At 49.3% G+C, this 12752-nt stretch overlaps 1 protein-coding gene across 1 annotated transcript in view; it reads left to right on the forward strand.

Moving 5' to 3' along the window:
• Positions 1 to 7968: 7968 nt before the first annotated feature.
• LOC130377651 (cadherin-7-like) overlaps positions 7969 to 12752 on the forward strand; it is a 33696-nt gene continuing 28912 nt past the window's right edge. Inside the window, exons 1-2 of the mRNA XM_056584808.1 lie at positions 7969 to 8134; positions 11631 to 11818. Coding sequence (XP_056440783.1) covers positions 7993 to 8134; positions 11631 to 11818 — 330 coding nt within the window. The 5' untranslated portion in view covers positions 7969 to 7992. The remainder of the gene's footprint in view (positions 8135 to 11630; positions 11819 to 12752) is intronic.

Raw genomic sequence — 12752 nt, forward strand, 5'->3', positions numbered from 1 at the left:
CAAAGGATCATGGGACGGCCTGTGTTAGTAGTCATGTTAAAAAGGAAATGGGACAAAAGTTTGCCAGGCATTCATCCTTATTATCTGAATAGGAGCGTTGGTGCACTCGCCTGACCAGAGAGGTGGAGTCTTGGTCTTCACCGCTCCCATCCGCGACGGTGTGAACTCCCACGGGGCAGCGGCCAGAAAGCCTGCAGGGGGGGTGTTAACCAGCGCACGGTGTCCCACCCACTGGGGCAGCGCTGTAAGAGAGACAGGCCCTAGTGCGGCTCCTCTGGACCCACCGCTGGGAGTGAAGTACCCAACAGGCTGTCTCCGGCCCCAGCTCAGTGGAGCAGACTGACCGTCTCCGTACAAGACGGTGGGGTTAGAGTGACCCGGGCCCGGCCCCCATCCCTCTCTCCCCTCTATCCCTCCCCTAATCCTAAATTGAATGTTCAAGGTGCCCTTGGGCAAAGCCCTAAAGCCTCCGACAGCTTTCCCTGCCCGTGTAAATGTGAACCATAACGCAGGAGGAAAGGGGTATTAGTGGCTGTGCTTGGAGAAGCCATGAGAGCAGAATGGAGTCTTTCACCTTGTTGAGCTCGTTCTCACAGCCACACCGCCCACCTGTTCAAACAAGTACGTTTTCCTTTATTAGTCGTTTGACATTCAAAACTCATCAACGTTAGTTACCCCGCGGCAGATGTTTTCTCTGTCCATACTGGCTGTGTTGACGTATAAAGAATGCATACAGTATCCTCGTACTCTTATACTCATAGACCACCTTCAGCGAGCGGGCTAGCACACAGATAGCTAGCGTGTTGGTCGCTTGTTTCACAATCCAATCAAAAGGTTTCCATTTCTCACCCCCTCTCTTTATATCGGTCTGTCACACTCCTCTCTTTGCGTCTCTTTCTCACTCGCCCTGTCTTTCTCTCACACTAACAGTGTATCTCTGTCCTTCCCTTTCGTTTCTCTCTCTATCACGCTATTATCTCCCTCTCTCGATTTCTCTGTATCGGTCTCACCCTCCCTCTCGACCTCTCTCTGTCTGTCTCTCTCAGTCTCCCCACCTCTCTATCTCCCTCTCTCTCCTCCCTCTCCTGTGTCATCAGGAGCAGAAAAAACAATTAAAGTTATGAAACGTTCAAATAAAAAGCAAAAGGTCAACTTTAATCCTTGTTTATTGTGTAGCGTCTCCTGTGTCTCCTGTTTCCCTCTCCACCTCTCTCTCTCTCTCTCTCTCTCTCTCTCCCTCCCTCTCCCTCTCCCTCTCTCTCTCTCTCCCTCCCTCTCCCTCTCCCTCTCTCCCTCCCTCCCTCCTTCTTCTTAAACCAAATCAATGGCCGACGTGTACAGATTGCCTCCGTCAGCGGCCAGAGCTGATCGCTGTTGTCGGCTGGAGGATAAAGATCCCTGTGTGATCTTTATCATCCCGCTGACTTCACCGGCCCGGTTGTGTCTCCGCCGCTACCAGCGCTGTGCCGCCATCGCCTTCTCTTGGCTCGCCCGCTCCCGGCCGTGTCGGCGTTACGAGCATTGGATCGCAGGAACATTAGAGCCGTGAGGCGGTCATAAATAAGCAGCCCCCCCTCCCCTCTCCACACCACCGCAGTGGAGACAGGTAATCTAGACCGAGCGCCTCTATCTTCTGTCTTGCTAATTGAGAAACAACAACGGGCAACTACGTGCAGATGTAAACACCGTTGGGCATACAAGTTGACATGCACACACACAAACACACACAAGCACAGACATGCACTCACACACACACACACAAGCACAGACATGCACTCTCACACATGCGCACAAGCACAGCTTACACACACACTCACACACACACACAGACATGCACTCTCACAGACAAGCACAGACATGCACTCACACACACACACACACAGACACACACAAGCACGTACATGCATTCACACAAACACACACAAGCTAAGACACACAGATTTATTCATACCCCTATGCACACACCGGCATTCACAAGCATGCACACACGCACATACACACACACACAAACACACCCACACCCACACACACGTTTTCACACACAATCAGAAACGGAGACACACACACACACACACTCCCTGGAGCGTGGCTTCTCAGGAGGATCATTACTCTCTGCCATGAGACATTGCACCCCCCCTGTCATCACGCGTTGTGAAGCTACAACATGCTATCTCTACAGCTAACATGCTAATGATTTATTTACACCAATGCACCAACCAAACAGCAAGACTCTGACTCACACAGCCGCCCCCATGGTTAAATCAGGTCTTCGGCTTCCTCTGGCCGGATCAATTCTGTCAGTAGGGAGGGGTAACTTTTGTTTGGCCACCAATACTGGAGAGGGAGGCACGCATCAGAGAGGTCATAGGGGGCCTGCTGCCATGTCTCCCCGCCCAACACACACACACACACACGCACACACACACACACCCACAGACACACACACACACACACACACGCACACACACACACACACTCAGGCCTGCAGGCAGCGCGGTCAGATATCATCGCTACAGCAACACTCCAACGCTCTTAGCCTCCATTGCTGTCTGCATAACCGCACCGTAGCTCGTTCATCGCTCACAAGAGGCCCGAGGGGCCGGCGGGCGGGGGGGGCTCCTCCGGTCTCCCCCCCCCCCCCCATGCCGCCGTGGGTTTATTTCCTCCTCATGTTACAAATGTCAAGGATCCGGGCCCCCCCCCACACCTCCTGTCTGCCCCTCAGTGGTTGTAGAGACAGCTTAGATAAATCCTCCTGCCCGCGTCTGGGGGGGCCCCCACGTCTGGAGGCCCCCGTCTGGTGCACCGCGGGGGCCCCGGGAGTCACGGCAACCATGTCGATGTCGTCGCAAAAAGCGGCTGAGGGGCCACACGGCGTCGTCGCCGGTGACGGCGGAGACAGAAGGGTTTTAATCGTCCCTCTGGGACAGGTGGCGGGCGCCGCGCGGGGCAACAGAGAGGGTGACAGCGGGACGGTAAGGGGGGGGGGGGGGGGCGTGGCACCCAGCTGACAAACTACCCACCTCATCGACCCCTCACCGCCGTGACTAGATAAGCGGCGACCCCTCGGAGAGGAATATGTGCTCCGCTGTGCCGGGCCCTGGTGTGTGTGTGTGTGTGTGTGTGTGTGTGTGTGTGTGTGTGTGTGTGTGTGTGTGTGTGTGTGTGTGTGTGTGTGTGTGTGTGTGTGTGTGTGTGTGTGTGTGTGTGTGTGTGATCGTGTGTGTGCGATCGTGTGTGTGTGCGATCGTGTGCGCGTGCTTGTGTGTGTGCCTGTGCGTGCTTGTGTGCGTGACCTGCGCTTCTGTTCTCTCCTTTGTTGTCGCGTTGTGGTCGTTGTCGCGGCAACGCTGGAATCAGGATTCATGGCGTTGTTGAGCAGCCTCCATATCTCTCAGGGCTGAGCCCCGGTGATATTAAATAAGTACATCTGTCGCGTCGTGGCGCCTATCGGAGGCCCAGGCAACCATCGCTAGTCTCGCCGCAGAATCCACTTCCCCTCTCCCTTGTGTCTTGTGATGGTTTTAAACTTTGTATTTATTTTGTTCTCGGTCTAGCAGTAGTTCCTTCTCAACCACGTGAACATACGGTACTGCGTCTTTCCCCCCACCAACCCTCAAAGTCATCTCTTTCAAGTGCAGACCGGCTCTTTTTGTTCCCATGGAGACACTGGGTGGTGGAGGGGGGGGGGGGAGGGGGGGGGGTTCTGCAGTGTTTGTGTCTGGTTGACACAAAGAAGGCATATGCTGGTTCAAAGGCGAGGAGGCGGGGCTTGGAGACGTGTGTCAGTCCACACGGAGCACAGGTGGTGCAGGTGGCAGGTTCTGGAGGGCTGGGATTGGCTGAGAGGTGACACAGTGGGAGGGGCCGCTGAATACTAATGCATTTGGCGGATGAAAAATTGAATGACCAATATTTTGACGCTGTAGCTCTAGAGAGCTGGGCATTATCGCTGCCCGGGAAAGGTATTCATTCCCCCTGGGGAAACGCATGGAAAGAAAATATGAGGGCATACTCAAGTGATAAGAAGAGCCTTACTATAAAAATGTCAGCGAAAATCGCACTCATCTATTTTATATTGTTAAATATTTATTTTATTAAATAAATAATCTTAAAATGTACAAATCACCACTCCTAATTTCACACGCCAGGTGTGTGTGTGTGTGTGTGTGTGTGTGTGTGTGTGTGTGTGTGTGTGTGTGTGTGTGTGTGTGTGTGTGTGTGTGTGTGTGTGTGTGTGTGTGTGTGTGTGTGTGTGTGTGTGTGTGTGTGTGAATGTGGGCATCTTTTATGAGTGCATGTGCACACTTGGACTGAGCAAGACCAACACATCAACAGTCTGTTGGATCTCTCTTCCACCGGGCTGCCCGCAGTCAAACTCTGCTGTGGACGTACTCTCAGCCTGCAACGCCAAAAGCACCTTCCTTGTTCTTTATGCTTCCTATCAGCTCACACAGCTGATTATTGGATAAAGTGTATTATTTGCATCAAAACACTTGTGTTTATTGGCCAGTGTTTGGTCCATTGTGGCATCGTTGGCAGAGGCCTCAGACAGAGAACGGAGGGACAGATCTGTGTAATTTCTCACTCCCAGCAGCTGAATCGCTTCAGCCAATAGCGTGCCTCGGCCAGAAGTACACAGACGGCCTTGATAAAGGAAGAGAGAGAGAGGGCAGGAGATTCAGACACTTAATGTAATTGTCTGCTGTCAGCAACAATAAGGGCATATGATAAAAGATCTCCTCGTCTCAATAATCTGGGTTACAGAACTATGGGGAAAAAAAGCTGCTGGTCGCATTGTATGTTAGGCTTCATATTTGGCCGATTTTTGTTGTCAGTTTTGCCTGGTTCACTTGAGCTGGTTATTTGCTAAAATATTATGTAATGTTGTTGTGGAGCGTTTATCAGTACAGAAACACTGGGGCCTTTTGGTTATCGCTCCTGCTCCTTTTTTCCTTTTCTTTAACAATTCGCATACAGGCTGATTGTATTGATTAGATATCGGACGGTATATTTAATCAGATATACAGACAGAGCTTGACCTCCTAGGCTTACGGTGAGGCATCTCCATCATGCAAGGCCGGTCTTGAACGGCTGTTCCGTAGATCTCGGTTCTCAGAATCGCAGACTCGCCTTCGCCGCCTTTTACGCCGCCGTCGCCTTCATGGGCAGTTCATCTCGTGTCTTTGTCATCTCCTACGGATGTTCGCTCAGGGCTTTTGCCCTGCGAATTTTTTTTCGCATTTTCGTTGGGGTTGATCCAATATAAACAGACACTCAACCAGAGTGTCTGGGGGGAATAAAAGAGAGCTGGGCAAATCAGAAATATAACTATTACATTTTGTGGTATGATAAATGTGTGCGTCTGGCCAAACTGTGCTGAAAACAACAATTTCAAAGTGGACCAGACGTTTTTGATCACAGCTACTGTGGAGATATCTACAATGTCTACTGGAGTGCGAGAGTGTTTTTACACAGGGGGGCGGGAGGCGTGGGGGGGATTCACTAGTACACCATCTGACTGCTCTAAGAGCTTCTAAGATCTTCACAGACTCCTCCAACATTCCAGAATCTGATCATAATGGAATCTAATCTGAAAGGATATTTATCTGAATAGAATCTGATCTGAATGGAATCTAATCCGAACAGAATCGAATCTGAATAAAATCATCTGTTAGTACTCAAATCGCAAATATTTTTTTTATTAATAATAATACAAATAATAATAAATGCTTTATTTTTGAATAGGGACAGTGCACATTAATGAACATTGATGTTTAAACATCTTTGTAAACATGCCGGATTATAGCAGAGCTGCTAATTTGCATCCGTAGTCCCTAATACATTGTAACGAATTGGAATAGAAACTACAAGAACCGAAACTAATCTGAATTGGATCTTATCTGAAAATAATCTTAGCTGAACAGAATTTAATCTGTATCGAATCGACACTGTATTGAATCAAATTAGAATTTATTATGAATCAAATATATTCAGAAAATAAACTATAAAAATATATAAAATAATCAGGATTGAATGAAATCTAAAAATAATCAAACAATCAAATTGGAATATAATTGGATTGCTTGCATCGTCCAAAAAGCCTTTCGTGTCACAGCAATAGACTATCAGGCTTTAATATTCCATCCTGTCAATTTGATTGGTTGTCACTTAATGTGTCACAGCAATGTTCCTGCCAAGAACAACAGCATTTGTTAGACGTCTACAGGAAGGTTTCCTCGAGAGACAGAGCCAACACAATCAGTTTTTCTTCGATCAGAAGAAAAATTCCCCTGTTCATTTTTTCATTTTACTATTCATCTGACACTTTTCTCCAATGTGACTTACAGCGAATTCAGATATGTGTCATTAAGGAGCAACAAGGGGTGAGAGGAGGACTACAGGTTAGGCTACAGATCCTTGGGGATCGAACCCAGTAACTTTCAGGGAGAGAGTATCGCACCCTAGCTACTATATACCGCTCCCATATCTTTGCGTTCCCATCAGCCAGAATATTTATAATATACACTAAATGATGTATTTAGAACCGTATCACATCACAGATTCCAGTGCATCTGAAACGATCCCAGAAATGATTATAGCTATTACATTATCGCATACAGAGTTTCGTTGCCTCTGCTTTGTTAAGATATTTAATCTTCCGTGGTCTGGAACACTCGGTGTAGAGTGGATTCTAATAAGTGAACTGCGTTGCAAGGGAAAAGTCATTAACTTTGAACACAAACGCTGATTGCCTCCAACTGATTTGAACGTGTCACGTTAATTGTTGTATTAATTTTCCGTCGGTTGAATCAGATTAGCGCCTTTGTCCCAGGGAAAGAGTTTTGAAGTCGCCGGCACTTTATTCACCTTAGTTAATAGACCCCGTTCACCTTGAGGCCATTCTGGTTGGTTTTAGTCAGGGGAGGAAAGCTTCTTGAATCTTTGAGGAAACCGTGACATCTCAACAAGATAGATTTTTTGTCTCTTCATGCCACCTACCCACCTAGCCTTGAGAACCCATTTCCACTGAGCTTTCAATCGGTTTTTCCGGAATATTCTACAAGGTTTCCGCACCCACATCAAGCCTGGGGCAGCCTCACATCGCTGAAGTGCTATTCCTGCGGACGCGCTTTGCCGCCAACCTGGTTCCCCAGGGCGACCCAGGGTGTCCCTGGGGGGCGCGGCGTGCAGCGAGAGACACTGCCGCTCTGTGTCGTCCCCCTGGAGCAGATCAACGGCGACGGGGGCCTGAGAGCAGCTGGGCTGTCACCTCACGGCCCGCGGCGTGCGCCACGCTCCGACGTCGAGACCTATGTTCTCTGTAGTCAAAACTCTCACTCCAGAGACTATTGTGGGTGACAGGAGAGCAAACATCTCGGAGCAAACTGTAGCGGGGTGCTCACCGCAGTGTATGTATGCATTGTATCTGTGCATGGATGACATGCGAGTGCGTAATGTTGTATTCCTCTCTTCCCTCTTCATCCCTCTCACTCTGCCTCCTGCCCCCTCTTTCTCTCGTTCCCTCTGTATTCCTGCCTACCTCCCGTGCTATCTCTCTCTCCAACCATAAACTATCTCCCCTCTCTCTCCCTCTCATTGATCAACAATACACCTCTCTCTCTCTCTCTCTCTCTCTCTCTCTCTCTCCCTCTCCCTCTCCCTCTCTCTCTCTCTCTCTCTCTCCCTCTCCCTCTCTCTCTCTCTCCCTCTGTCCCTCTCTCCCTCCCTCCCTCTCCCTCTCTCTCTCTCTCTCTCCTCCCTCTTCCTCTCTCTCCCCCCCTCCCTCTTCCTCTCTCTCCCCCCTTCTCCCATCTATCGTTTTCTCCCCCTTTCACCTGCATCCCCTATCTCTCCCTCTCACTCTTTTGTCTTTCCCTCCCTCCTCATCCCCCCCTCTTCTCCTCTCTCCCTCTACCTCCTCCCCTCCTGTCCATCACTGCCCCTCCCCCCGCCCCCTCCACAGGCATCATCCGGACTGCCCTGCCCAACATGGACCGGGAGACCAGGGATCAGTATGTGCTGGTCATCCAGGCTAAGGACATGGTGGGCCAGATGGGGGGTCTCTCCGGGACCACCTCCGTCACCGTCACCCTCACGGACGTCAACGACAACCCCCCGCGCTTCACCCACAGTAAGAACCAACCCCCCCCCCCCCCCCCATGGCACAGAGTGGCCTAGCATAGCAATGAGTGGTGTGGATTTCCCAGCGTGTCTTTATTGCTTATGCATTGCGTAACATAGCGATATTTGACTTATTAGTGTATTGCAATTTTTATAATTTATATCCAATATTGATGCAAAGCAGTTTGTGGCACAGCATAGCATGGTGTACCACAGAGTAGCCTCTCATAGCATGAGTAGCGTAGCACTAAAAAACACCATTATTAAATGGTATATTTCACAACTTACTTTCTAAGTTTCACATTAGCGATGCACTCGTACGAATGCGGTTATTATCACATAAACTAAGGATGCATTTCTGATGAGGCAAATGCCCTAAAGATCTTTTCATGCTCAAAATGAAATAAAGAAATAAACATACAATCAATAATCATGATCAATAATTTCAAAGCTGGAAAACAAATGTTAGACAGGACTCGCAGCGATTAAACTAATCATTAAAGAATGTTTGTTGTAGAAAGGTTGATGGCATATCTTTTAGGTTGAAACCTTTAAAGACTAGCACCGGCACTATCTCGCTGAACATAACACACAAATTACAACAGCAAGGTTATGAAACCTTGTTTATGAAACATAATCAAAACACTTTGTATCCCTCTCTTTCTCTCTCTCTGACATTGCTACTAATTCTCTTTCGTTACCTCTCTCTCAGCAATACACCTTCCCTATCCCTCTCTTTCTATAACCGATATACCCTCTCTTTCTCTCTCTCTCCCTCTCTTTCTCCCATCAATATACCCCCTGCGCTATCTCTCTCTCCAACCATATACTATCTCCCCTCTCTTTCTCTCATTGATCAACAATACACCTCTCTCTCTCTCTCTCTCTCTCTCTGTCCCTCTCTCTCTCTCTCTGTCCCTCTCTCTGTCCCTCTCTCTGTCCCTCTCTCCCTCCCTCTCTCCCTCCCTCTGTCCCTCTCTCCCTCTCCCTCTCCCTCCCTCCCTCCCTCTCCCCCTCTCTCTCTCTCTCTCTCTCTCTCTCTCTCTCTCTCTCTCTCTCTCTCTCTCTCTCTCTCTCTCTCTCTCTCTCTCTCTCTCTCTCTCTCTCTCTCTCTCTCTCTCTCTCTCTCTCTCTCTCTCTCTCTCTCTCTCTCTCCTCCCCCTCCCCCCCCCTGCTCCATTCAAACCCTCTAATAACACTCGTTACCTCATCCAATCTGGATTGGCTGCCAAGTAGAAAGCAACACAGCCCCGCTCTCCCCCTCTGCATCTCAATACCTCTCCCCTCCTCAGGAGTCCCGGTGCTGTCCTCCTCTCACCCCCCCCCCTCCTCCTCCTCTTCATCAGAGCTGAGTGCTCGTTCTCAGCCCTCCGCCCCGGGATCAATCAACCCGCCGTTCTCCTCTTCCATCCTCTCTCTTTGGGTTGTCAGCCTATTCCCCGGCTAATGGCCTGAGGCCCGCTGCGACTCAAAGGAGTGTCGTTGGCTTCTTCCCGCCATAACCCCCGGAGCGCCAGGAACGCCGGTGACAGCTCAGCCGGGGTGGCGTGCGGCGCGCGGCCCGAAGGTGCACCCACCGCCGCCGCCGCCGTCGCCGTCGGTAGTCCGGTCAATTTGGCGCTCCCCCCGGGGGCGAGGGAGGTGACAACAACAAACCGGGCGAAAACGCTTTAACCATCGGAGTGAGGGAGTGATGGCGGCCGGGAGGGGGGGGGGGGGGGGGGGGACACCGGCAGAGGTTGCGGGGTCACGGAGGGGGAGCAGGGGGTGCGGAGCGCTGGCGGGCGTGTCGGACGTGTGACCCTTCCGCAAGAGGAAGACGAGGGAAGGAGGAAGAGGAGGGAGGGGAGGGGGCGGGTCGCGGGAGGAGGGCAGAGCGAAGCCGAGGTTTCTTTCGGTCTTGTAAAGAGGCTCTATTCCATGGCAAATTAAAAAGCCATTACAAAGATTACACGGCAGCAAACAATGTCGGGGCAGATTAGCATTTGGCCGCGGCAGTGGCGGCTGCATGGTCATCGGGGCAAGGGAGAGAGCGAGAGAGAGGGGGAGGGGGAGAGAGAGCGAGGGGGAAACAGGAAAAGGTCTGGTAATGAGCTCACGCCATGGTGATTGCGCAGATTATGAATATGATTCTATTCCTTTTATTCCCCTTAACACTGCTTCTTTTAAATCCTCCGGGTTTAACCGGACAAAAAGCCTGGCGGTACACAATGGATGGAAGGTTTTTTACTTTTTTTTACCTGAGTAATAGAATTTTGGGGCAGCCATTTTCTTCCTGGAAAGTGCTTTGCCTCCGGGGGAATAGGGGGGGGGTTCTTTAAAGCCTGGTGTGGAGGATACGGGGGTCAATCCTCAGACAGAGTCCAGTAGGTGGAAGAGGATCTATCTCTTGGATCTCGAGACTAATGGCTGAACCTCAAAAGATAATTTAAACCCATTTCATGTGAACGATAAAGAGATGAAAACTTGTCTCTCCAAAAGGAATGAAAGAAAGCGCCAAGATAAAAGAAACGCGTGCATACATAATTAAACAGAGGTACAGGATTCCAAAACTGTTAGAAGATTATTTGCTCGTGGGATTTAAACCGAGTGTTTGGGAAACCTCACATGTCCAGGAGCAGAGTTTTCATCGGGAAACTCAAGCTCGATAAGTTATTCAGTGAAAAAGAAAAATCACTTGCATCTGGCAGTTTTTACCCTCTTTACACTATTTCTCAGAGCAGACTTTGTTTCCCCGCTTCTGAATTCCTCTCAGCCTTTTTTCAGAGAGATTGAATGTCAACACGCGGGCCCGCCATTATCAACGATACACGGCGCAGGTTTAATTGTAATTACTCAAAGGTTTGTTTTGTCCCGGTTATGTCCCCCTCGCTCATAAATTAAACATAAGTACATGATAAGATAACCAAGTGGGTTGTGACCGCTTCCGTCTTCGCGTAAATCAAGTCTCTGCGTCGTGTTCTAATGGCTGTGTGCAGCTGTCAGAGCCATCTACAACATTAGCACTCCCCTCACATCTGTTCCTAGCTCTGCCTGTTGTTACGTGAATTTATCACCCAGACGCGCGAGGATATTAAAAACATGTGGCTTATTACGCATCTTGGCTGCTTGAAGGTGATGTCTTTACGTTGCTTTCGATATGAAATAACCTGCCTTTCCATCGGTCATTGAGTATCGAATTCAAATGACGTTTTTCTTTCTTTGTAATTGCATTAGCTAGACCAATTCTCCTTCTTCTTTGTTATGATACATTCGATCTTGCATAATCCTGTTTTTATGGTGCGAATTAGTTGCTTGTGTTACTAAGGGCTCTAAAAATAAGGTTATAATGATTATGGATGAAATGTGTGACGATAATAATCATGAACTATCATGAATCATAACAATATTATAACATTATTACATAGTTTGTGCCATTAATATGTATAATTGATATTATTGGCGACTACTTTTATTTTGTCAAAATGAATCACCATCCGGTCTCGCTGTACTTCCTGTTCCCATAGAGAACTACCAGAACACTGTGCTGGAGTCACTTCCTGTGCACTCGGTGGTGGCGCGGGTGAAGGCGGCGGATGCAGATGTCGGCCCCAATGCGGAGATGGACTACCGCCTGATGGACGGAGACTACCTCGGGTTGTTCAACATCTCCACTGATGAGGAGACCCAGGAGGGGGTCATCGTGCTGCTGAAGGTAACGAAACAAACGCACCCCGAACTATACAGCCCTCATTCACCCCGGAATAACAGGAATAACCCTGAACCCCAACCCTTTAATCCAACTGCAAACTCTTCATCCTATTGAGGGTACAGGAGTACGACAATCAAATGCACCCCGCGCTACGGGACTCATTCACCCCGAATAGGAATGACCCCAAACCCTAACCCCTTATCCCAAATTGAAACTCTTCGTCCTGTTGAAGGTACAGCAGTAAGGCAAAACAAAGGCACTCCACTACGGCCCACTCATGTGTAGCATAAGAGGTTCTGGGTTAAATCCCCAGTGTCTAAAGCCGCCCCGTCCTTGAGCAAGATTGGTACAGTGGAAAACCAACAGACACACAGGTTCACCCTGTAGGATATTAAAGTCCAAGCTGAGGGGTCCTGGGTTTGAACCCCCGATGTGTGGAGCCTATCCGGGTGAGGCATCGTGGCGCAGGCTGCCCTAACCTCTGCCTGCTCATTAATTAAATTTGTCGGGAAAAAAAACGACCTTAGTGGCATTTGATAAAAGCGTCTGCTAAATAGCAGCAGACCAAACAATCGCACCCCGCCCGGGTACACCATGAACTGGAATAGAAGGTCTTCTATTTCAGGGGAGGTTGAACAGGGCTATGGGCAAAGTGCTGTTATTATATATATTTGTTCTTTTGTTTGAGAGCATTAAAGTGTCTCAGGGGCCAATAGAGATATGGCTCTTGTCCTGTTGGCCAACGGCCATGCTTGTCAGATGGCAGAATTTGATCTTTTGTTTGTTTTGGCGAGATACGACAAGGACCTATAAGAGCCCGGACGACAATGGACGCGTCAGCGAGTGTGAGGATATAGCAGAACGCGGTATTACAGGGTGCAGTGGGAGGCCAGGGAACACCACCACATTCCTGTGAAGAAGCAATCATTTTTGAATG

The sequence above is a fragment of the Gadus chalcogrammus genome, chromosome 23 (genome assembly GCF_026213295.1).
Source record: "Gadus chalcogrammus isolate NIFS_2021 chromosome 23, NIFS_Gcha_1.0, whole genome shotgun sequence".
Lineage (NCBI taxonomy): Eukaryota > Metazoa > Chordata > Actinopteri > Gadiformes > Gadidae > Gadus > Gadus chalcogrammus.